Consider the following 27,321-nt stretch of genomic DNA (forward strand, 5'->3'; position numbering starts at 1 on the left):
AACAACAACAACCTATGCAGTTATTAAAAAAAGGAAAAGTAGAAATGATATTGTCTGACATGAAAACAGTCCCAGACCTTTGGTAATGCATAGTTCTTTCCTGAATGTCCTGAACGACTATCAACCACAAACTCCCATCATCTCTCAGATTGCAGCCCGTTTCCAATCCCATCTAAAAAAATACAGAGCAATGATAATTACAAACTAATGGCTCTTATATTTCTGCACAGACAATCTCCTTTTGCTTTTAGTTTCGTGGGTTACAGCAATTGCAGTTTTGGCTTGTTTGGTGTCTGAACCAAAGAGATCATTTAGAGCAGAGCAGTGAAGCTGCCCTCTCTCTTTATTAAGGGAAGGTGGGAAGGTGGGAAGGTGGGCATGAGGCCTACCCCCCCCCCCCCCCCCCACCCCCCCCCCCCCCCCCCCCCCCCCCCCCCCCCCCCCCCCCCCCCCCCCCCCCCCCCCCCCCCCCCCCCCCCCCCCCCCCCCCCCCCCCCCCCCCCCCCCCCCCCCCCCCCCCCCCCCCCCCCCCCCCCCCCCCCCCCCCCCCCCCCCCCCCCCCCCCCCCCCCCCCCCCCCCCCCCCCCCCCCCCCCCCCCCCCCCCCCTCCCCCCTGCCCCCTCCATATCCAGGCTGCTGTATCAAGGCAGGAAGGGTTCGTCCTCGTCCTCGTCCGCGCTGGGGCCGGGGTCGCTCAGGCACCTCGTCATCTTCTGCTCTCGGCCTGCGTCCCCCTCGCCTGAGGGCGACTTCATCATCAGGCCCTGGTCCACCTCCTGCTGCTTGTTCTTCTTGGGCGCTCTTAACTCATCCATCAGGTTGATGGTAGTCCGGAGACTGATGGAGAGGCCAGGTCCACCTGGATGGTCGGCACGCTGTCCGACGCCGGCTTCATGTAGGCTTGCGGGTCTGCAATATCAGGGAATTAGCTTGACCGAGGCTTTAAAAGGGATTGAATTTCATTACGTCATTCCATCAGCGTGCGCGAAAGTACGATGTACAAGGGGGAGGAGAATCAGGGTCAACACATATTCAGGTCAACAACGCTACAATCACTGCACAAATTCAAGGCTGCAAGACCTTTCCAAATGTTTCACAGCACAACGAAAATAAGGCAAAGGTGAGTGACAATGATTTATGATGCAACGCATGCCGGGAATAATTCCACTTTTGACGAGAAGTATGATGGAAAAACTTCAAGCTGAAATTCCAACATACATCATGCTTGACTCTAATCTGTAAACAGCAAGGCTTGTTTCTTGGCAATAATAAATCATCGGAGTTTGGCCCTCGACAACCACGTCACAAGATCTCGTTAGTGATGAACGACCAATGAGTGTTAACAAGCAACATATGCGACACATGCACGTTAGCGCCGCCGCTGGGTTATCACAACTCAAAACCTTCTCTACACTGGCGACATACCTGGACAGCTTTGGTTTCCTTTCTGCTGTTGAGCAGGTTTTGAAATCAGTATCCCTGCCTAAAATGAAACCACACACTGGTTTACATGCCGGCTGCCACATGCATACATATTTCCATCAGCGAGGAAATACCTGTTTGCTGCAGGTGGGAACAGCAGCTGTGCTTTCAACAGTGTTTATTGTTTCGTGAAGGCGGCCATGACAGCCTAACAAAATATTATGTCTCGTCACCGGGTGGCCATAGTGAATTTCCTCAGACTGTTTTACGTGGTTCTTTTCAGTATGAAGGTGGAAGCTATCGGGTGTTTGCCCTCAGCTGTGGCTAAGATGGATGCGTTTACCTGAGGCCAGTCTGGCTCTACACATGGTCGGGGAGTCAGGCGGAGCAGCAGGCACCGTCAGGTAGTTATTCATGTCTGTAATCTGGGAACACACAGGGACACGGTTTGTTTGATTTAGGCTTCTGCATGTTTTCATGTAAACAGGAAGTACACTCGCCGCTTCATTCGATTGTTCGTAGAGCAGCAGCCAAACTCAACAGTTTAGTAATTCACAGAAACTTCATTCACAGTATGTGTTGCTTTCTTTGGTAGTCTCTGTAGAAATGTTCTTCTAGCACATTTAATTGAACCAAAACAAGTGTCTATTTTCATTATGTAATTACAGGCTGATAAAAAACGGAAGTTGGTGGTCGGGCCACTCAACCGTGCGGATAAATCAGCCCCCATTTGTGTTGAGGAAATGTGTTCAGGAAACTGAAGGTGGACTTTCATTAGAACACAAATCATAATGTTGGCAAATCATTTAACTGATGGTGGCCTGGTATTAAATGAAAAATGCTGTTGTTTCATCTGTTCATCTTCTTTTTTTAAATTCTGTGTTTCTCCTGATTTGTTGCTTCCTGCTTATAACAATTTACTTTGTTATAAACCAGATTGTGTAACAGGCACAAATGTTTCACCAAATGTCTTCTCAGCGCCGACGTAACAGAATGTGTTTTGTTCAATCGTTGCCGTGACGAGTTGTCAATAAAATGTGATGATGCAGACAACCGGCTCAGAGGCATTTGCCCCTTGGCCTCATACCTTCTTCTCCAGATCAATCATCTGTTGCTTCTTGATGATGAAGTCACCGAAGCCGTCCTCGAACGGATCAGCACCAGTGTGTGTCTGTTGTAGGAGCGCAGCTGAGAGAGAAAAGACGTATAACTCAGTTTAAGAGGACAACACGAATGATTTAACACAAGTTGAAGCACGTGAAAGAGGGAGGTTTCGACTCCGTTTGTTCATCTCAAAGACCTGCGGGAGTTATGATTAAAATGCATTTGTGTCCTTTACTCAGATCATGATGACCCCAAGGGGAAATCAATGACAAGTGCTTTTCTGTGTCCCTAAACATCAAGTCAGTATTAGTCGATGTATGAGCACAGCAACTGATTTAATTCTAAATCTATAACAATCAATACGCTTCACTGTAGTCTAATACCACTTTGTTATCAGTGCAAATCGATATGAACGGTGATAAGCTCGGAACTCCCGGTAATGCAATCAACGCATCTTTAGCGTATGCACGTCGTGTTGTTCATGCGGGGGCGTTACCCTCAGTCGTGTCCTCTGCAGGTTGCTCCTGAGGATCTTCCTGATCTCCTCCTCTCGGCCTCTTTCGGCAGCTGCGACAGAGCTCTCTCTGCGGGCTTGGCAGGCGGAGGCTTCTTGGGCTGGATGTTCCTGAGAAATATGCAGAAGAAAAGTCAGGACTACCATAGTTTGTGTTTGCCGTGAGTTGCTTCTGTCAAGACATGACAAACTGTTGCGATATTCATGAAACCTCATTTCCCTGAAATGATTTCTTCCTGCTATTCCGATGACTAAGAGCAAGTTTTCGGTTGTCAGTAAACAGCCAACGTTAGAGCTAACGTTAGCTCTTTCTGTAACTCTACTATCAATATGTAGGTGGCTGTTGTTAACTGTGAAGGGATGTTATAACCGGCACTGCTGAATTCATTTTGCTGACACTTTTGACCTTGCCGGTCCTTGGTTTGGTTGCCGGTAGAGTGAAGCAAGAAGATTCTGAACACTCGGGATATCTTTCTGTGTATCCAACTTTCTCCAGCATTTACTTGCAATAAGTAAAGGATGAATCATGCTCTCACACTGGGTATTAAAACTGACCAATGCTTAATTTAGCCAATTTATCACTGACTACTTGGTACTGCAGATGTAAAATTAATGAGACCTGTGCAGCTGCTCACAGTAGGTAAACATTTTCTTTTTTTCAAGCATTCCGAGTGATGATAAACAAAGAGTCCATTACAACGTGGCAGAGACACATGACTATGTAATACTAGCAACATAACTGTAACACATCAGTGGTGTTTTGTGGTAATACTAGCAACATAACTGTAACACACCAGTGGTGTTTGTGTAAATACTAGCAACATAACTGTAACACACCAGTGGTGTTTGTGTAATACTAGCAACATAACAACTGTAACTGTAGATCATGTAAAACAACATTAAACATATAAAAATGTTGCTTCCTGTTCCATTTTCAACTTTGACAGAAACTACTGTGGTTAAAGGATCAAATATATGAGCTTAGCATTGTGACATTTATAATCTAAATCAGTAAATGCAAGTTCACAGTACTGAACTTACAGAGAATTTACTCCACCAATCCGCAGCTTCCATTGACTTTATGAAAATGTCACAACTTTCAGCTCATTGTTCAGATGTCCAGTCTGCATTTGAAAGATTTTGTTTCACTCTCATAGCGTTGTTTACGCCAAAGAAAGCTCTAATAAGTCACTGTGCACTATCTGCTCAGCCCCACAGTAGACAGTAGACGCACATAGTTAGCGACAAGCTGATGAACACAGTCGAGCATTTAGCAAGCTAAAGAGCCAGGACTAACTCAGAGCTAAAAGAGAGGGATTGTTGGTGTTATATTCATCAGGCGGACACAAACATGACCCTCCAAATGAATTATAGTATTGCTCTGTAATGTCTGGATGTGTAATAAGTAACTATTTGCTTACAGTTTTGCAAAATCAACTCAAAAAGGTGACGACTTGTCAATATTGTGTTCACAACTTGTTTTCTGCTTCCCCCAAGTGGCCAAAACAATATTTTATACTTACTTGGTTTTCCTAGTGTGGGTAAGACAGAATGAGTGTGTCCTTCATACTTACTGCATGGGAAACTGTGGAGGGTAAAGCAGCTGGCAGCTTGACTCCTCCCCCGCTCTCCACCATCTCAATGGCCCTGTTTCATCTCCATCTTGTGGTAGAAGGCGATGAGCTGCGGCTCCCTGGAGCGTTTCGCCGGCGATCAGGAACTTCTTCACATACTTCTTGTTGAAGCGGTTCAATCTGGAAGGAAGAAGAAGAGTTACTGATGAAGAACAGAGTCAAGGGCAGAGACCGTTGTGGGAACAGAAACAGGTTTGACACTTGGTGCACATTGGAGGAAAAATTAAAATGTACAGCCAAAGCTACTGTGTCTTCTTTCAAGGGTTAAATCTAACAGCTGGTTATGACAGAATATTGACCATTTCGACGATGGATATAAAATATACAAAACTCTTTATAATTACAATTTCTCTCAATGATATATATCTATATATATATTTGTTTATTATTCTCAGATGACCACAACAGTTGTGACTGTTAAGTTCATACTCTGTCCTTCCAGTGATGGTGTCCATAGTGTCCCACCAAATGTCCTCGATTCCAGTTAGAAGGTGGTCAAGGAAACTGGGGATTAAAAAAAAGGCACAAAAAAAAAAAATTGACTGAATCAAGCTTTCAAGAAGACCCCTCTTTTCTCTGTTGAGTCTTTTAATATATTGAAAAATACACTTTATTCACAGGCATAATATTTGTGTACCTTGCACTCTGATAAACACGACTTTCTAGGGGCCCATGTTATATCTGCTGTCGTACACATATCATTTTAAAGCCATTTAATTGGCCAAAGACAGAGTTGTTGTTATGTTACTGTCCACTTTGTAGGGCAAAATGTGAAATGTGTGTGTTTTTTTTGGTGTGTAAACTATAATCCAGTTAATAATACTGTTGATTCATATGATGCTTGATCAACAGTATTATTAACACTAATTAATACTCCCCCACAGGCGTTTGCTCAGCTGCATCTCACCGCAGTAGCCATTCCTCACAGGTTAAAAACACCCTCCCAGCCAACATCCTTGTCAACAACAGCAGGTGATGACGAGCAATTAAAATGATGATGCTGGGGAAAAAACCAACAGCAGCCCGGTGACTGGTCGGACCACGTTTATGAGCGCCGGCAGCACGCCGGCTCAGAGAACCAGAGAAATGTGCCGATGCCTTTGTTGCTCAGACTGCAGCCGGACGCAGGTCGCCCCTGGTGATCCCACCCGTAGCGTTAGCTATGGAAACAAGTCATTAAGCAGAGCCACAGAATTTACTTCTGCTCTGTCGGAAGAGACAGATTTATGAAGAGACTGCACAGCACAGCGTGGGTGGCGGTGGAAAGAGTCTCTTTTTTTTAAAGTGGTGGTATGTAAAGTTTCTCTAGATCACCAAGGGTGAAATAATACAGCGATATATTATGATAAAATCTCTTCTGGTTACACTACTAATGGGTCATGGATGTATTATTAGAAGACACTGGCTTTTTCTCCTTTCCCCAGTTTACTGCGTGTCCATTTGTCATTTGAAAAAAAATTTGACATTCATACTGCTGTCCGTCTGCTAAAAAGGGCGTTTCGATAAAAAATATATAAAAGTTATGCTAATCTGAAAGCCTCTCAAACAAAAACAAATATGCAATTAACACTGATATCTTCTGAAAAATATCTTTACGGGCTATGATTCCCTATTCAATAACAAAAATACTGCGACCCATACATTAATAGTTAATCACCAAGATCGTGATACCATCACCATTGTGTCTTAATAGCACTGTTTTGTTATGTCATCCCCACTCCGATTACCAAATGTGTGTGTGTGCGTGTGTGTGTGTGTGTGTGTGTGTGTGTGTGTGTGTGTGTGTGTGTGTGTGTGTGTGTGTGGTGTGTGTGTGTGTGTGTGTGTGTGTGTGTGTGTGTGTGTGTGTGTGTGTGTGCTGTATTAACACTTGTGGAGCACAGTGGTCTCATGGATGTGTTTGAGTACCACAAACTGTGGATACAAGACACTATATGGTGAGTTCTAATCATTGGATTAGTATACTGTAAAGTACAATCTATTATATGAAGTACCACCACACAGCCAGTAGGTGGAAGCAGCGATAAAGAAATGGCCTCGTTAACAGTAACAGAACATCAATCTGACTTTGGAAAGTCCAGTGGCATGAACTTGGCTTTACTGGAAAAAAGAGTTCCCATTTTACATAAATACAACAGAAAGGAAAGTGTAATAGTATCCCGTTCATTTATTGTTGTGTGCTACAAAACAGTTCGAACCATTAGAACATCTCATGTATCGAGTGCATACCAAAAGGCTCTGTGTTATTAATACGTATGAACCATCACAAAGTCATCAGCTTCTGATCATGAAGGCTGAGGGTGGCTGGAGGTGAGAGGTCTTACCTGGGTGTGGATCTCCTCATTAATCGTCCGCTTGGCCTCCTGTTTCTTCTTCACTGCCAGAAGCTCCACAAGGGGCTTGATGGTCATGCCCTGCAAGAGGGATGAGAGGAACGGAGCATTATTCCATAGTCACCTCCTGACCTTAGCTAAAGGAGCGAAACAGGCTCTTATCACCAACTCTACGGTATGCAAGAAGGAAATTAGGAGGATTCAAAACGTTTTTTTTGTAACGTTTTATAATCTTCCAGTGTGTCAGAGTGACTGGAACACATATGTGTCGTCACACAACTTTTCACAACAACCCTGTGGTTGTTTCCGTAAGTCTCTCACCACTTTAGAACGTGGCGACAGGTGGAAAGTTGCAGATTTCAGCATTAAACATCTGAATCTGTAACAAATCTGCAAAATCCACGTCGAGGAACACAGTGAAATCCCTCTCTCTATTTACAGAGAGCACTTTGGTGTTGGCTTCATTTCTCAGCACCAGTGGACACCGCTCGCGGAAAATGTGATAATAAATACACTCGACTGATAAGTGCACACATCAAAAACAACTACTTTAATTGAGTGTGTGTAGACATTCTGTGTTTGTTCCTGTGTAAGCAGCAAATGGTGCTTTTCCAACCATGCATCTTATGTTGATAAGCAAACCACTCAGACATAAATAAACTTACGTTTTGGCACCTAATTTTACATGGATTTTATAAAGCTGAAAAATGTGTTTTAAACCTAACTCCATGGTCATTTTACTAGAAAGGGTCGATTTCTGGTTAGTCGTCAACAGGATTAAGTAAAATACAGAATGGCTCGAGAAATTAAAAATCAAACATCCGTCTAATGTTTGGCTACCAATTGAGGATAACCAGCAGTGTGCGTGTGCGTGTGCGTGTGTGCCTGTCTGCACCTAAAAGCCCCAGCGTATCATTCTGCTTCTTAAAGAGATTAAGCCGACCATGTGGTTAACTGTAATGGCCTAAAGTGGATGACAGACGACGTCTGCTCTTTAATAATACCCGGTCATGACCTATCAGACATGCATGCAGAGGAACCTACACTTTGACCACCTCATCACGCATATTTCAGCTCAACCGCAATAAACAAAGATAACAGTATGTATTCCTTAATACTCTCACAGAGTCAACAGAGTCATACTTATAAATAACTCCACATTGCAGGTGGAAGAGGCCTCTGGTCTGCATCTGTCTCAGCATCATCCAGCAGCATGAATAAAACACGTTTCTGATCTCGCCTTTGAGGAGAGACTACATGTCTTCAGGGTTTTGTTTTAGCTGCCTCCATTCTGGACCCGAACCACCTCCAAGAACGCTGCTACAGTTTCACTAGGGGACTGGTTTATCTGAGAGGACAGATGCATCACATGTATGGAGTCTCTGCCTGTCTGTCTTCAACTTGCCTTTGTGTTATGTTTCTGTACGTCATGTTTATGTGGACTACATAAACCATATGCTGTATTCCTTCTGCATGTGTTTTCGATGCGGTGCCTTCATTAGCCCACATGCCTGCCTGGTGGCGGCGTACTTTAAAGGAGAAGCTGAAATCGCATTTTCCCAAACAAGACCAAGAACGCCCGACTACTGGATCGGTTTTTTCTAGGAATGCAAATACATGAGCGTACTATTGATGTTCCCACCTCAGCATGACCAGTAAGATGAACAAGATTCACAACATCTAATTGAATGGTTGCAAATAAAACGGAACTAGATTGGTGTGTGTGTTTTAACAGTGAAAACTCAAACTAGACTTACTGGGAAAATATACTGCACAAAATAGATTAGTTAAAGTACAAACCCGTGTGAATAAAATCTCTGACTTGGAATAGTGCACCCAACAGTACTTTAATGCTTTCCCTGTAAGTTAGGAGTCAAAGCATAGGAATCGCTCTGCACTGTGCATTGATGGCGGTCACGATGACATCCCAAATTATAAGGCTAAGACACGAGGAACGTCCGTTTGCAACCCAACAGGACTTACCTGAACAAAGACCGTGAAGAAGATAACGGTGATGATGGCAGTCAGGAACATCTCCCTCATGGGAAAGTGCTTCTTGTCAAGCAGGAAGCCAAGAGAGAAGGCGATGGCACCTCGCAGGCCACCGTAGGCCACAATGAACTGGTCCTTGGTCGTCAGCTTGACGATGCGGAACTTGTTGATCACGTAGGTCAGACCAACCACACCTGGGGAGGACAATGTGATGAGAACGTGAGGTTTGTGATAGACGATGGTCAAACGGCGTTCTCTCTGGCCTTTAACGATGACTTTACAAGAAAGTATTTTCATGTCAAATTAAAACACTTTCTGTTTCTGTGTCCAACTAGATGTTTCAATGTGCTGGTCTCCATCTTTCACACAGCCATTCTTTACATTAATACACCTATGAAAGCCAGCTTACTAAGACTTGACACTAAGACCATCACAGTTATAATCACATCTGCTTTTGCCCCAAATATCATGTGTGGTAATGCATTTAAATCAATCAGTACTTCATGGGCTCATTTTAATGGACAGCTTATCTGGAACCAAGTCTGCTATTTAAAGTTAATATGACAAAGAGGTCATGTGATGCAAGAAACACGTGCGTGACTACTGATTGAGACAATTCAGTCACAGACAGCATGTTTGTGTTTTGCAACGTTTGCTCAAAGCCTCATCAGCTCTTCACGCTGAGAATAAAGTCACATAAAGAACTCAGTATTGACCTCCTGAAGACACCTCATCTTCTTTTCACTTTCAGTTTCTCTCTTTCCAACGATATTAATAACTCTAGTATGACACATTATGAACAGAAGGACTTGTGACAGCCTGAAGTCAATCCGGAAATCCTCAGCGGTGCTCCTTCTCACACACAAACAGCTGTGTGATGAATTCCCAGTTCCCTTTCTCTGAGTAAAATGACTTTTTACACACATAGACATCCTCTTTGTGTACACCACAGCTCACTTCAAAGTGCTCTAAAACAAGTGCATCGCCTTGGAAGATAAATAAATACAAAGCACTTTTTGATTTGCATTCAAGCCCAGTTGATAACAAACCTGTTAAATTAAAAGCACTTCAAGATTAACTCTAAAGTGATGTATCTATAAAAGCCAACCACATCATCAAAGAGATCTTGCACAAATTAACCCCAAAAACGGACAAAATAACAACACTTCCTGTGTTGCAGGTTAACTGTTTCCTCTGCATGTAGTATTGCAACACCCCCCCAGCCTGGCACCACTACGTTTACATGAAGAAGTTGTGAGTATCACTGCAGCAGAGCTGACCTATGACCCGTGACACCAGACACAGAATGACAGTGACGGTGACGAAGGTCCAGTTCCAGAGGTGAGGTCCGTCCACCGTGGCCACACCCAGAAAGATGAAGATCAGTGTTTCACTGACGCTGCTCCACATTTTCAGGAAGTACTTGATGGTGGTGTGGGACTTGTGGGATATGTTGGCCTCCACATAGGGTCGCATCGTCGCTCCACAAGCTATTAACCTGGAAGGAGCCAAGAGGCAGATGTTTACTCAAATGAGATAAAACATATTTTCATAGATTCCATGTTTCTAAATGTGTTGTAAACTCCAGATGTCATCGGAAATTAAACACTGCTGAACAATGAAGCTAAGTAGAAATAATAAATGTCAGAAATGTGAAAGGGAAACGCCAACTTTAGAAGAAGGGGTGGTTTTAAGCGAGTCGTCAGCAGCAGCAGCGTCAGAGGTTTCCTCTAAAAGGAGTGCTGGAGATACCCAGAGTTCCAAACTCATTTTAGTAACATGTGACACAAACACAAGATGTCTTCTTCCCTGTCTGGTGGCCACTTCTCTATTCCATTCTGGTGTCATGCAATTTTTCTAAGTCAAGCATGTAGAGGCCAGAAATGAACACCAACCACGTCCCATAAGCCTCAGCGGCTACCAGTTTGGTTCTCACGACTTTAGGGAACAATTAAAGGAATTCATACCAGTAAGCTGTGTTGCCTCTTCTTTATGAATCTCTATATATAATCTCTATGAAAGTTTTTGATGTGAGGAGAAGGAGGCAGCCGAAGGCTTTGGAAGATATTGGCCTTGAAGCTACACCTCATCTCGGCCCTGAGATTCAATATATCATCCCCTCCAGGCCGCAACATCTATAACTCAGCACCATAACCAGAAAATAGATTGAAAAATACCAGAGGAGCAAATTAGAAACGGCACCTCAGAGAATGTGGGGATGCCAATAAATTAAGGCTTGGTTTAGGACATTGGATCAGATTAATTCCTTATCTTGCTGGTTATACAGAGTGCAATCTGCCAAGATGTACAGTTGAGATACTGTCAGGGCAAGGACAGAAATAGGTTTTGCCTGCAGTGGCAAAGTTGTACATAGACCATGACATCTCATCACGGAAGGAAGATCCACATACTAAAATAATGTGATGCAAGAGGGGCGTCTCTGAGACCAGAGAGCGCACATGACACTCTCAATTTGTAAATGTGAACCTGTATGAAGTAGCTCACACACGCGACGAAGACACCAGAACAATCCGTCTAATGGATTCTAGGACGAACCATGCTGACACTCCACAATCTCACTGTTCTAACAGACTTTAAAGACGTCTCCTGAAGGTATACCATACATATGTAAAAGACAGTAATTAGGATATGTCCAATTTCATTTTATCCTTTTACACACTATTAGTGTTCATCAAATCAATAAAACTATGGTAAACTTAAAGATGCATGAGGTGAACTCTGTTCAAAAAAAGTGGTAAAAACAGAAAATTAAAGTTGAAATAGGAATATGGAATAGATACAGAAAGAAAGTGGTGTGAAAATAACACAGAAATAGAACATTAGATATACACAGTACATTCTGAAAATGTATAGTTGTCTCTTAAACTTCCTAATATGTTGTATAACTACCCATCCCCAAACTTACGACATGATGCCAGAGAGGTGGAACATCTCAGCTGACAGGTAGGCCATGTAGCTGTACACGAAGACAAAAAGTGGCTCTATGACACGTGTGTGGGAGGTGAAGCGTGAGGTGAAGGCGGCCAGGAACCCATAGATAACTCCCACAAGAACGCCACCTAACGAAACCACCAGGAAGGAGATGACTCCCAGGACACAGTCCAATATCGTCACCGTGCCGGCACCTGAATACTCCTCAAACAGATGGTATAACACCTAGGAGAAGAGGAGCAGGAGCAGATCATAGTAGAAATTAACGGGATGTTGAAAACAACAATGACCAGCTGGTTTAGGTGTGCACTGAACTTGAAGCTGAACTTACTGAAGCATTCACTCACTCACTGTTTAGCGACAGCTGATGTCAAAAACACAAGTTGTTGAAACTAAAGTTGGTGCCTTGGGTAGCTATGATGCTTAAGTAACTGTGTATAACTGAGTGTTTACAAGAATTATAAAATCTAACAGACAACGTGATCTGGTGATAAAACTCAGGGACTGAGTTTTTAGCTGCTGAGCTAAACAACGCTTCAGTTTTAATCTACGAATGACTTGATGATGTATTCCTACTCTACAAGTCTACCTCATTGAAAAAAACAATAAATGTATTCCCTCAAAAACAAATGGAAGCATGAAGGATGGCTCCCAGCCATGTAAGTCCTGTTTTGGTTACTCACCACAGTGACAGCATCGTTGAGCAGAGATTCGCCAAACACCAGAATGTGCAACAGTTCATTGATGTGGATCTCCTCAAACACGGCCAGCACGGCAACAGGATCCACAGCTGAGATGATGGAGGCGAACAGCAGACAGGGTAGGAGCTCGAGCTGGTGGAGGTCGGAATAGTTGCCAGGCTGGATCTGGCACACAGCATACAGCAGACCTCCGACGAAGAAGGCGTTCCACAAGGTCCCCACGACAGCAAACATCAGGATCGTGCCCAGGTTCTCCATGAAGGGACGGATAGGCAGGAAGTAGCCGGCATCCAGGATGATGGGTGGCAGCAGGCAGAGGAAGAACAATTTGGAGTCCAGCACTGGGGGGACCTTTTCCCCGGCTAGTTTGATGAGCCCCCCCACAAGCAGACCAACCACAATCAACAGGCAGCTCTCTGGCACAATACCGGACAGGCGAGGAATCAGGTGGAACCCTGGAGAAATGGATGGACACAAAAAAACATGGAGGAAGACAGAGAACAAGAATGAGGGAGTGACTTACCTGGAAATCAATTCATTGCTTTAGGCCTGAACAGTGTTAGAGAGTCTGTGTATGTGCTTGTGTCTCCGCCTGAGGGAGGTAGGGTTAACTGGAATTGTCCCCAATGGTTTTGTGAACTGAATACGAGCAACACAACATTACAAGAGTACTCAGCTGTGACATACCACACTTCTTTGAGTCCAAGCAACATCTTGGAAACAGATTTTACTTTCTGTAGAACACTAAAGCTGTTCATAGGACATGCAGAGGGGACGCACTTCTGCTTCTACTGTGGGCTGCATACATGTCAAGGCTTTCCTCCGCTTTGCTTATTTCAACTATTACCTCTGTAAAAGAACGCTGTTAAAGAACTGATGTTCTCAGCATGTGCTGAACATTGGTATCTCCAGCCTAGTTTGGGGAAAGAACACGAGTAGTGCACTGTAAGCTGTGGAGTTACTGGTGTGACGTGTGGCTCACACACACAATGGCCTTGGTAATTCTTGAAAGAAAAAATGGAAATAATATGCAAAACATGAATTGTAGAAAGATCACACAGGACAAGTCAGCAAGTCACGGCTGCCAACATTCAGGATATCACAAGACGGAAATGTGCTGCAGGGGAAATGAAAAGAGAATCTTTCAACTTCTATTTGTTTCCCACGTAACTGAAATATCCTTTTGCAATTGTGTGCTATTGCTTGGGGCTGCTTGGCTCACATGTCACAGCACAAGCAGCTCTGTGGGAAAACCCAAGAGATTATTTCTGTTGATGCCATTATAAGCAACAAGACTTACTGCCTGACCAATCACAAAAGTGGTTTGACTTTTGAAAAAGCTGTTCGTTGATACAGGACCACAAGTACCATCACTCCTGAGCTGCTGTGACGTCTCACCTGACAGTATAAACACAGACCAGGCTATTCACAGTGCGGTGACGGGACAACTGTAGCCTGTGCTTAAATAGTAAACAAAAGAAGCTGAACACTTCAAAGAGACAACATTTTCCTCCGGCTATATTTACTGGACACTACGGCTGCATATGGACATGTCAACTTTAAGCTGGCACTGTATCAGTTGACCGCATGCTGCAATAACACTGACACACAAATAGAAATCCGCACACCAGGTAGGGTAACATGCTCACACAGAGGGTGAACTATCTTAGAATGACAATGAATGAAACAGATATGAAACACATGGTAGAAGCTCAGCGTGAGTGGGTTATCCACTTTGCATCAAAAGGATCAAATGCCCTTGTGAATGACACAATAAGACTTGTAAGTTTGTAAGTAAGTCCATATGAGAGACAGAGGGATCAACGCGGTAATTGAGCCATGTCACCGGGTTGTTCTTCACATCCCGCCCTGAGCCACAGCTGTTCACCCGCCTGCCCGAAGGTTTTAGATTCAAATGGAGGAACAGAATTTTAACCTACGTTGGATCAAAGCGCACAAGTTCAACTAGCAATAAGCACCACAACGACAAAGTTGAAGCTCTTCAGTACAACAGCGGAGGGCGGCAGTGACAGCAGCACCATCTGGCACAGTAGCCACAGGGTGTGTTACCCTGAGAGGGTTAGCTGAGAGGGGGAGGGGCCGGCAGGTGAACAGCTCAGGCCAGTTTGCTAACACATGTACAATGAGGATGGTGCAGCAGCTAATTCACTTACTATCATATTGCATTGTTATGTAATAGACGGGCGGCAACCTCCGCGTCAATGTGGACGTTCCTTAAACTTGCATACTTCTCGTATAGAAATTATAAAAATACTTCTCACTTGATTTGTAAACCTAACCTCAGTAAACATTGTAAACATGAGTTGTATGGTATCAATCACTAGTTTCAAGTCTTCTTTAATACAGATGTTCATTTAGTCAACTATGGTGAAATAGATAAAGCAGGGTATGCTTTAGTGCGCTGCTACCTTGTGATTGGCAGGCCTGGGAGTTTTACAACTTTAACCCTTTCACGGTGTGTTTTCAGTTCATGGAAGTTAATTGCACACTTTTGGTTGCTTAAAAATGTCTTAACTAAGCTCCACCCTCTCGTGTCACTTTGGTCACATCAGAAATTCTCTGTAGGAATACATGACATCGGATGTAGGGGGACGGGTGTTCATACTTGGGCAGCTTGAAAACAACACTATTACTGTTTCAGCACACAAGCTAAACAAGTGCATGCCTGTGGATTGTGCAGCTGCGTGCGGCTGTAACTGGAGCTTTGAGGAAAGATAGTGAGGGATTATTTGTCTTAAATGGTCTAAGGAGACCTAATTCACCCACAGCGAGATGTCAGAGTCAGGGACTAAGGAGTCATCTCTTTTCTCTTTTCGATGAACTTAAAATAGAAGACAGGAACCACCCACAAATCCAGAGGCTTAGCAGCCAGGTGGGTTAACAAATATATTCTGTGATAACTGCTTGAAACACAGTAAACAGAAAAGCAGGATGTAAATTCCACAGCTAGTTCTGAGACAATCCACAGCACAATGCCTCTTTAGAAGAAAGCATCAATCTGGTTACTGAAGGCTTCAAAATGAACACTGAATTAGCACCAGAAATTAGCACATTATAGTCCACAGTACCTCAACTCCCTGTACACCGTTACATAATTAATAGGCTGTGTCTAAGTGTTTGAGACTTCCAACAGCGCAGAGATCTCTGTTCAGTGTGGGGGACACCAGATCTCACAATTGGGCCTGCACACCTCCAGTAAGCTAATTGGTTCCCAGTTGAATAGAACCGATTACAGTGGCAGGCCTTCCACAGAATGTATGATAATGTTTTACATAATTCTGTCAGTATTAGCTTTATTACATGCATTTAAAGAATTGCAAAGAATTCTAACCTCTTCACAATTTAAATGTAGCAATACTTCATGTATGAGGTATGCTGAAGACCTTATGTGTGTATGGTTATCTTTAATAGAAGACAAGCATGTTCACCTATTTTTTTTAAACACAATCTGAAAATGAAGAATATTTACTTCTCCCAGCTAGACTTTAAGGGGTCTTCTGCTCTACATTTCTCAGAAAACATATTGCATGTGTTTGCAAATAGTTGCAGTGCTATTCACAGGGAACATGAACATCCTCTGTAAACAGCTGAGTCCAATAAGACAGCAACTGACCAATATTATCTAAGAGCTGATAAGTCAGGCCAATGCAGAAGTACCTTAAACTTGCAATCTTTCGAATAGCTAGCAGGGTGCGACTTGTATAGTAAGGAGAAGATAGATTGTATAAAAAGGTCCTTACTTCTAACTTGATTTATTACGGGTAAGCATTGTAAACATGAGTTCATGGTCTAAATCGCTATTTTCACAACGTCTTCCATCCAGCAGTAAATTATGCTCCCATTCAAAGTAAAATAAACGATAAAGCAGGGTTTACTTTAGGGCGTGGCTACCTTGTGATTGATAGCTCGCTACCACAGCATTACACGGTCAGGTTGATACTTGACTATAAAGGCTTTTTTTCAGCAAAGTCCAGTAGGGACTACTTCCAGTGGTAGGCGGGGTTTCATAAATCTTCCATACACCCAATCACTTACACCCGGGTAGTGGTCTAGTTATACAAACTTCTGCTAGCCACCAAGCAGCTAAAGGAAGACCTTCTGGTAATGCAGAGCTTTTTGATACTCATGATAAAACTATCCATACTTCAAAAGCTCTGCTAACAAAAAGAATAACTGAACGGGGAAACCACGTTGGGGTATTATTAGAGGACAAGGAGTCCCATGATTCCTTGTGTTAAGTGACCTTCTAAATGACATGAAGTAATGAACCTGAGCCAGGGGACTTCTGGCTCCCAGCTTTCCCTCCCTGAATCATGATCCATAAATAGGCCACACCACAAGTTGAATCAGGCATCACAGGTATAAAGACTGTGATCATCTTTTGAAAATAATATCACGACACCATCTTAGGTTCTGTTGGGGTGTTCCTGTCAAGGGTTCCATACCAAATCAATATTATTACGTCTCAGAATCGACATCAAAGTCTCACAATTCTTGAATTTCAATATAAGATGAATCCTAAATCAGTCACAGCGAGTTCTTCCATTCTTGAGTCTGAACATTTTGTGAAAATGTGGTATTTTTGTCTCAGGCTCACCTCAGCGTAAGGTGCGAAATAAACTCAGCGGCTCACAGAGGAATATCGTTTCAATTCTCAAGGGTAGAAAGCACCTGCGCTGTACAAATGAGCAAGCCCTGAAATGAAATCCATTTACACAAATCCTTCGATAAAAAGAAGGGCAGTGAAGTCCTCGAGGGAAGAGCAAACAGGTCACGACTGGATGGACCTAAACGCATTACTGCTGGTGCCTTAAGCAGTAGCACACTCGGCACTGGATCCAAGAATGACTCATTCTAAATGATCCATTATCGTTCATGGGTGACCAGGAGGGACAAGTGAAGACTGTGCATGCCGGACAACCAGGAAGAGACTGACACAAGAGGCCTTTTCGGCATCAATGCTGATCCTTCTAAAAACGATCAACCCAGGACAAAAGGCTCACTGGACGACTGACATTTCCAACCAAGGCTATGTGGTGACAGTTCACACATTCTTAGATTTCTCCAGCGTGAGTCCAATTATGGCCTTCAGTGCTCAGCCGCAAAGAGCCCTCCTTTTCACTTATCTTATCTCCTCTGCAGGAGATAAGATAAGTGAAAAGGAGGGCTTTGAAAGAACTTCAAAGAGCAACTTGTGGCACACAACTGCAATGCTGTCAAGACATAAGTATGAAAGAGGCAGGCATTAAGTGGAGTCATTGGAAGAAGAAGAAAAAAACAGTATGTGAAGGATTTTTATGCCAGAGTCTTGAACTGTAAGATCAGGAGGTTCATTTTGGCTGCTTGTCAATAGTGGCAGGCGCTGTGTCCTTGCCCCGCTCCTCCCCTGAGTGTCTTTATGCAGCAAGGTTATTGAAAGCCAGTAAAGGGTAACAGCCGTCTCACTTCTGCATGTGTACCCAGTGTCAGCACGGCCTGGTAGTCGCTACACACAAGATCCTTTCCAAAGCCAGGAGCTGTGTCCTGTTGCCAGGTGACTAATTGTACACTGCTGGCAACCAAATCTGCTGGACTAAGCGAGCACAAAAGAGAGAAAACATTAGAAAAAGTCGCTTTGTTATAGAAGGTGATTGATAATGCATTTGTTTGATTCTTTCCCTTGGATTTGAGATGGTAAACTGGCTGGCAGGCATTCCAACACCATGACACATAGATCACAATAAGGTCACGGTATACATTTATTTCAGAGCGACGCGGGCCTCGTCCCTGACAACAGTGCCGTGTAAAAACTAAGCTTTTGTGTGTCATTGTTTGATTGTTTGATGCAGATCATTGTGCTCCTCGAGTTGCTTGTGCAAGACCAGTGTTGGTTTAAATTATTAATAAAGCCTGCTGCTGGTGTATTCCAGTATGATCCCTGACGCCATAGCTGCACAACAATACCGGCTCACATGGGTGACTTTACACGTGGTCATGATTCTAAGCAACAGAAATGTTTGATCCTTACTATAATTCACACGCACATCTTCCACCACAACTACTGAATGGAGTAGAATTCAGTGACGGTATCAAATGTCGGTTACAACAATACTGTACAAAGGCCTTCTAGTCGTAATATTTAGTTAGTGTGGTGTTTCAAAAGGAAAGAAAGCGAACAGATAAAAACTATTTAAGATTTTGCTTGGAAAGGGAAACAAAAGGAGAAGTAACATTAGTAAAAACACTGTACTACCGGGGAATTTTATATTCTTAGTTGTATTTTATATTTATTTTTAAGTGAACTGGTTTACGAATCTATATGTGCATACTATCTTATCCTGCAGTGGGAGACTGGGGGGCTTTACAAAGCAAATGGCATAAGAATCCCCGTACCTGGTATCAAGTAATCAATCCCTTGTGTGGAAAGGTCATGAATTAAGGGCAGGACGAAGATCTTTGGATGTTTTGATTCCCACGCTGACTCAGTGCCTTTGTTTGCTACAGTCCGAATCCATATGTCCTTTTGCAACCACCACCTTTCCTCCCTGTGTAGATATGCCTGTGTGAATTTTCAATCTTCAGTGTATCCTTATGCAGACTCATAGTGACTCTGTGTAATGGTGCCTCTTCTCTACGCAGGGAATAAATTATTTCATAGAAAAGTTCTAGTTTTATGATATTTGTTCAACACCGGTGAGGCAAACATTTGCCGCCAGTCTTGAAACAGACAAGAAAGAGTCTAGTTTTATGGGAACAGCAACAATATTTCAGAGAAGAATTATTTCTATGATGGTAAAGAGTCCAAGCCACTGGTCTACCAATGATGGACCGATAACGGTGTCAACTGCAACCACTAATTGTGAGAACGTCCTTTGCCTATGACACCTCAAATGGTTATTACTGTTTGCAACCCTGTGCACAGAATAAAGAACCATTAAACCAATCAATATTCATTGTTGCTTTGGAAGCCATTTACCTTAATTGGATTGAGTATATATGGAATTATATAAAATGGGAGGCAAAAGACAAGGGCATGTACTTTTCTTTTTTTGAAGAAGAAAACTTGTGTGCTAAGACATAACCTAAATAACACATTTAAGATAAGATGTGTTTTGCTTGTGACGCATTTACTCAAGCTTTACCAAGGGTGTGGCTTTTAATGATGTGCCTGAAATCTTTCCCACGCCGGCTTTATTGATAAGGACAATATTATGGCCCTCATCTCGAAATGGGTTTGCCAAATTCTCTAATGTAGGACTCCACTACAATAAATGTATTACTTAAACATACCCATAGAGAGTCATGTCTTGTCAGTCTTACACTGCAAATTCATAAGACGCATGTTGTTTATGAATGTAACATGATTGTAAGTCGCTTTGAATAAAAGCGTCAGCTAAATGAAATGTAATTATATTATAGTGCTCTGCTTCAAATGTCAATTTCATCAACAAAATGGAATTGATTGAAAAAGTATAGTAACTGTAGCAGGAGGTACAAGGAGGGACACATCTTGTCCAAGAATGAGGTTTATTGGTCGACCCAGTGAGTCTGATAATGTCTCCAACCTTAGATATAATCCACTGTTTACTTTAGATAAAGCAACGGGCAGGTTTCTTAGTGAATCATTTACTCAACACAAACAAGCTAAACAATGGCAGCATACTTGAAACGGTGTTAATCAAGAGATAATGGGTCTTAGAAAATTAAACCTCTGTACGGTTTACAAATTTAACGACACAAAAAATAAAAGTAATTACAAGACAAAAAGCAACCTGCAGCTAAGCAGTTACTCAGGTGTAAGAGTAAGAAGGAACCAGAGGAATGAGCAAAAAAAACTCAATGATTATTATCAACTGATAAAATCTGGCTGTTTTCCCCCCCCCCCCCCTCCCCACACACACAAGAAAATCCAGATATGGAATAAAATAAAAAATGTCACAAGAAAGGTCAGACCTGACCTATACATAAAGAGAAATACAAACAATGCAAAAAGGGAAGTCTAAAAAAATACAACAAAAATAAATGAGCACACATAATGGGCCTAAAAAACTAATCAATCAGTATAGTATCCAACTGAAACAAATGGATGAAAAACACTTTTTCAACAAATCTTTGTAAAACAGCAATATTCAAAACGTCTACTGAAGTTACAATTCTAGATTGCCATTGAATATGAGTCATATCTTAGTACATAACATTGACAAATGATACTAAGTTATCACTTTCCAAATATGCACTTGTATGCACACTCATAGTTTCACTCCCAAACCTCTGGAACCTGCGTGTACCTACGCTGTCCCAGGAATTAGTGAGTATAGTCTTTTGCTTTTCCCTTTGCGTCTCCTACTGGCTTAATAAACCTTAAACCTCAACAACACAATACTGACTGTTTTCAATATCTGTATTACCATTTAGGTACTTCTATTTTACTTTTTAAACAAAAGTAGGGAGTATAGCATACACAGTAATTGTCATTTCGTGCTTTGCCTATAATTACAAATAATACTGTTAATATTAAACAACGCTTGCATTGATAACCAGTTCAACCCTATATGTGCACTGCCACAGCATTCTCCACAACCATGGTGATAAAACTGCAGCACGGCTGAGAACATGGTCATGACATGACTGTTAAATCACTGCAAGCCTGTAATTGTCTGGCTGTCATTGTATTGTTTATCTAATGCAACACTCTCAATAAAGTTACTAGCAATCAAACATGTTTTCATATTTTCAATTCTCGTTGAACAGATTCATAAGAGAGCGTCACAAAATAAGAATACTTTTTCAATTCACTTTGACTATTTAGCCGATGCTCCCCCTCCTCCCCCCCTCCTAGTGATAGGAATCAAGCAGGTCCAACTTCCACGACAAAAGAAAAAACTACACTCAGATAACAGCAACTGTATGTAACACACCCTCTCTTAAAATTGTTTGGTCAGTTTTGAATTGTAAATGGAGGGTGTGACTAATTGCACTTGCAAGACATGTTACACGGCGGCGCTCGGCTTGAAGGAGGGGGACAGTGTGAACATGATCAGATCTCAGCAAACCGAAAGGTCAATATAAAGTCGGAACCTGGTGGATGTTTGATGAGGCTATAAACCGTTATACGCATTACATCTTGCTACAGTGGGCCAAGAAGGTCTTGTTTATGAGATTCTTGTTACATATTACATTCACAAAAAAATTGGAATAAGGTCATTTAGATAACTGCCAAGCTTGATGGCATTCTTCCTGATTATACCCGAGCACCTTTCAACCACAACCTTTTCCTAAACACAGAGGATCCCTTTAAGAGGACTGTATAACAGGCTTCTGGTGATACGTTATAGCTTTTAAGTCAGAGGTTGATAAAGAATTGTTATTTGAGAGTGGTACTGGTCTGTAGCCTAATTACAGGACAGAAAGGCACCATGCACAGTGACGGGCTTGCTGAGGAGATAAATGGACTGGGCGGATGTGCTTTTAGGCTTGTAAACTATGAACCAGTAGGTGTGCCAAGGCTGAGCAATGTAACAGCCACTTTGAATTAGCCACTGTCCATTTGCAGTCATCCTGGGATAATCAGAGGCTTAAGGTCACTGCTGTCAATGCGCACACTCATCCCGCCTAATTTCTTTTCTGCCTCCCCTTTACTTCCTGCAGCTCTATCATTCCTTTAACTCACTCCCCTCTCTCCCTTTTCCTAATCTCTAATTTTCACTCCATGCCCTTGAGCTGCGGCCCTAACGGAGAGCCCCCAGCCGAGGCAGGAGGTCCCTCTCTGTCAGCCCCTTCCCGCGGAGACACTGGGCTTCTCGCCCAGACAGTGAGGCAGTCTCCCCCCCTCCCCGGCTACCGGCTGGTGCTCAGTCAGGCCCTTGATGTCACCGGCCACTGACAAGCTGCTGGCTCTCGGAAAAAAAGAGAGCAGGGGACATTGCAGTGTTTTGTGGAAAGCACAATGCGAGGAGGCCTTGACGACAGGACAGTATAGAAAAGCAAGGGGAAAGGAATGAGAGCACAGAGGTGTGGAGAAAGGAGGGGCCACAAAGAGTGAAGACACAGGAAATACTAAAGCAAGAGAAGAGCTGGACAGAAGACTGGCAGTGTGTGTCCGAGTTGGGAACAATTGTTTGAAGTGGTCCAACTCAAATGTTGCTTTGGAGATCTCCGACGTGACAATGCTTCAAGGCTTTGGCTCACGGACGAAGTTCCACTGTCTTGTGCAACATCCAGACCGCTGCACCGAGGTGCTTAGTCATCACTGTATCAAGGAGTAGGGGCAGCGTGAGCAAGAGACCCTCTCCACATGAGGCCGACAGATAGGAGGAGAAACCTGCGTGACAAGCTAGATCCGCCAGCTAAATTGAGCTATTCTGGTCCGATTTGCTACGTCAGCATACCAGTGGCGTCTTTCATTGACACGCTGAGTACAAGGCCTGGCAGTTGGACTGGTGGTCCGAGTATCCTGTCACTGTAAAGTGACAGGGTTTTGATCCTTCTGTCAATCATTGTAAACCCAGTAAAGATGCCTTGTGACATGTAATCTGTACGATGACATCCCTGTGGATTTTCTCTGCTGGATTATTCTGAAGCCAGTCTTCTCTTTAACATGTGGTCTTTATTTTAAAGACCTGTCTGATAAAAAACAGACTCTACCTTGAATTGATTTGATATGCAGACAATTGTGCCTCTGAACTCGCTGTAAAATGTGCTAACTTACCTGCAAAGACTACTACGCCTGTGGCCACCTGTGACCTGACCTAACCCTGAACTCGCATTTCCTGGATATAAACTGAACCAACAGAATGTGGGTGACATGCACGCGATACTCACCTAATTTCATCAACGAGGCCAGCAGCACCCATAGCGAGATTTCAAAGGGAGTGTGTATGTGATGGTAGTCGAGGCTGAGCACAGGGAAAGCCTTTTTAGTGTAGTTCTCTCTTTCGGTGGTTTTGCGGGTGTCCAACTCTTCCTGGCGGCCCGTATCCGGAGAGCTGGCGGCTCCGAGAGGACGCACGGAGCCCTCGAGTAACACCAAAACAACCAGCAGGAGCAGTCCCCGCTCCGGTAAACTCCTACCGGTGCCGACTCGGCCGTGTGAACCTGTCCTCGAAGGCATGTTGTCGAAACCCCCCAAAAAAACAAGAAAAAAGCGATGTAATTTGAAAAGAAAGGAGATAATAAAAGTCCGCTTGTAAACCCAAGCAAGTTCGAGGGAGTTGAACGCAACTTTGTAATGTTACGTTAGTTAACGTACGTTAACGTACTCTCAACCGGGGGAAGTGACTTTAACGGTCGGTTGGACTAGTTCTAACCGACCCAAACGTCCGGTGACGTGAGGCTAGCTTGACTGACAGCGCTGCTGCCTTTAGCCAGGTAAACAGTCCCAGCCTCGCAGGCCGTTGAGAGAAAGCAGGAAACGCCAAGATGTTTGAGAGTTTTGTTTCAGACAACTCGGCTGTTAAAAGCCAGCCTCGGCGAGTCGGTGGTGGTTGTTTGTTGTTGTTGTTGTTGTTGTTGTTGTTGTTTTTACAACGTGGTTCCACACGTTTCTGTGTCAGTGCCTCCTATCAATGTTCTCCTCGTTGAAACGTCGTTGATGCTGGAGGCGAGCGAGACACAGCGGCATCCCATCCACGCCTCTTCTTCCCTCCGACTGCCCGAGAAAGAACGCGTCCGTGGGGCGGCGGTGCTCGGATGCTGACCTTGAAGAGAAGCCGCGCTGCAGACACATTGCATTTTGCCGCGCGCCCTATGCGTTTTTAACTTTTTGATATTAACGTCCGCGTCTGGGGCTGTTCCACCGTGTCCCCGGGATGACAAGACCTTGGTCGGTCGGGGGGCTCAAGCCCAGAAGGAGGATGAGAGCAGAGCGGGGCGGGGTGTGAGGGAAGACTTGGGCTGTGCTCCGCCCCGGCTTCAGAGGCTTGTCCCGGGTTGATGTCAAGGCAAGTGGCGACTGCTCTTGTCTGCGGTGGTGTTTAGCTTCATACAACCTTCAAAACGCACACCCCTTCGCGGAGGTTTGGTGGATGGGAGGAGGAGAAGGGAGGAGTGGAGTGGAAAGGGAGGGGAGGGGGATGGTCGACTATAGTGACACCTATAGGAATGGAGGTTTAAGGTGTCTGGTGAGAAAGAAAAATAATAGCGTCTCCACAACTGATGAAATTAATTCCTCCATGAGGCTACACACGTGTTCCCGAATGGAATATGCTTTCTCAGTAATTTGACATTAACATCGTATGGATGCTGCTTGCTATAGCTTTCACTTGGAGGTCAAAGGTCAGAGTCAATGATAGCCCACAGCCCAGAGAGCATAGTCGTTTCTCCTCAAGGATGAATCCCTGCATACTGTAGATGCTCCCTGTCACCTTACCACCTTACTAATTGTCACTATTCGTGTGACTGCTCGGCTGAAAACGTTAACAATGTTCTCAGAAGAGAGACATTTTGCCAACAGACCACAGATCGCTCTATAATCTGAATACTCATTAGGCCGAATGTGACCAAGCATTACAAGCAGTGATATTCTAAAAAGGAGTGGGGGTGCATACATTTGCAGAAATGTACTTATCTGGAGTGGAAAACTGGCGCTAAATGTCCTTTTAAGGACATTATGTTTCAACATAGTTTCAACTACTAACCAGGATCCTGACAGCAGGTTCAATATATTGCTCAAAGAGACTTTAGTGGACCACACGGATACTATGTTGAACCACGGTGTTTATATTTAAGGATAGTCATTAACCAGTTTTCTGTTTTCTGTTTTTAGTTCCTGGTGCTTAGCTGTAGGTGCATCCTTGGAAACTATTGCTCAACTAGTGAGTACTAGTTGATATCCAATCACACCTTTCAGATTTAGTAACACATAATTCCCCTTATTACAAAAGTATTGCCTTTAGGTGTATGATATTAAATGAAATGCCAAACTTTTGGATTTAATGTAAATTGCGTTAAAAAAAACAACCTTTATATTTAGATGTTATAGACCAAGTTATTATATTAATTGATAATGAAAATAAAGATAGCTAGTTCTAATTTTTAAGAATCCAAACAACCCAATTGTCTCGGCCGTGATCTAACATGAAACAGTGTTGAGAAATGCCAGTAAACTGTCTTCTCCCCAACAATTTGGCCGACGAAAAGCTTGAATAACTGCTTTCTGGCCAGTGAAAGCAACACTATGATGTCACTACAAGACTTCTGAATGAATATGAACTAGATCATTTCTAGTCACTTAGAATGATCTTGGGTGTGGGGGGGACATTAATAAGGTATGGTCAGTGTTGATAACAGTGTCCTGCACAACACACATTTAAACCATGTCATAGAGTTCAGGCGACAAACTGTCTGTGCCGCTTTTCTGTCTGTCTATGTCTTTATCACTCTTTATGACTAAAAGATTGTTTTGTGTTTTACAACCTCATATATCTGTTGGGCCAAACAGTTACCGCCACAGTCAGATAAGGCGTGATCAAAGCAAACGCACCGACTCCGCAGACAGCCATGTCCTGTTTTATTTTACACAATAAACTTATTCAGTTTACTGGTTTTGCCATTAGTATACAATAAATGTACATACTTTAAATGATGCATCATTATGATACATCTTTAGCGTTGAAACTGCAACTTTACTGAAAATTAAACACTATTAGAAAGCTAAATTCTCCCTCACGATTCAAAACCTGTGATCCTTTAGTGCTGCCTCACCACAATTTCCAATTCTCACAGAATACCAGGACCCATTTCATTTAGATTCAGGGTCCTGAATTGTGGATGATGCCTCACTGTCACGCTTACTGGGAAACTTCAATAGAACAGAACCATTGCTCATATTGTTATTAACGCCTGTGCTTTCCTTTTGATGCAAGGTCAAAATGTTACATTTCATTCAGCTGTGAGTGGTGCGTCCATGTCCTTTGTGCAGTGCCTTGTTGGACAGTCATCCATCAACACACACACACCTTTTCAAGGGTTTTGATTTGAGTATACTTAAAACAAGCACACACACTCAAAACAGCCTTCATTTTTTTAATTTCACTTTTAACTGACTGTGTTATAAAGTGTCTTTGAACTTTGGTTCTTGTTCCTGTGTACTCGGAAAATGAAAACCAAATATACATTTCAACTACTTTCTGTTCCGGCAGGCTAAGTTAGACATTTTGCTGACCCCCAGGAAGAAGGTGAGGGGAGCTGAGCTGGCTGAACTGGTGGCTATATTCATGGTGATGGTTACAGCATGCCTCCTCAGGGTTCACTGCACAACCTTCTATCTGAGATGTATCACGCCTTTGGATCAGCAGCACTGTTTATTTGTACTTGTACATTTGTCATTTGTAACACGGGGAGAATGTTGGTTATTCTGATCCTTATCGGGTTATCTTGCCTGTTTATTATGCTATTGTGTTTGTTTTAGCGTTTGTGTTTATTGTGCTTGTGTTTCTTTCTCTTTTTAAGATCGGTCTTGTCGAAATTAATGTTGAAAGTCTCTGATACTCTCTCAAACGAGCATGCAGAACATCTATTTCTGCTTCCTCCTCAGTCGATTTATAAGCAGACTTACTGGTGAAATTACCCAACAGAACTGATACAGGCAGCCAGGTAACCTCAGTAAAGTCCATGTTGGCACACATACATGCATAACTCCTTCAGCTCTGTTGCGGTAAGGTTGTGATGCC

At 43.2% G+C, this 27,321-nt stretch overlaps 1 protein-coding gene across 1 annotated transcript; it reads right to left on the minus strand.

Annotated features, from left to right (window-relative positions):
* Positions 1-607: 607 nt before the first annotated feature.
* On the minus strand, positions 608-24,664 carry slc9a1a (solute carrier family 9 member A1a). The gene is given in 17 exon segments (XM_034553188.1): positions 608-830; positions 833-909; positions 1,766-1,847; positions 2,510-2,583; positions 2,586-2,610; positions 3,023-3,151; positions 4,615-4,686; positions 4,688-4,741; positions 4,743-4,794; positions 5,090-5,139; positions 5,142-5,177; positions 6,999-7,088; positions 8,991-9,193; positions 10,280-10,497; positions 11,926-12,176; positions 12,635-13,107; positions 23,474-24,664. Coding segments are annotated over 17 exon segments (2,364 nt in total). The 5' UTR covers positions 23,763-24,664; the 3' UTR covers positions 608-641.
* Positions 24,665-27,321: the final 2,657 nt, after the last annotated feature.

This window comes from Cyclopterus lumpus, chromosome 16 (genome assembly GCF_009769545.1).
Source record: "Cyclopterus lumpus isolate fCycLum1 chromosome 16, fCycLum1.pri, whole genome shotgun sequence".
Taxonomy (NCBI): Eukaryota; Metazoa; Chordata; class Actinopteri; order Perciformes; family Cyclopteridae; genus Cyclopterus; species Cyclopterus lumpus.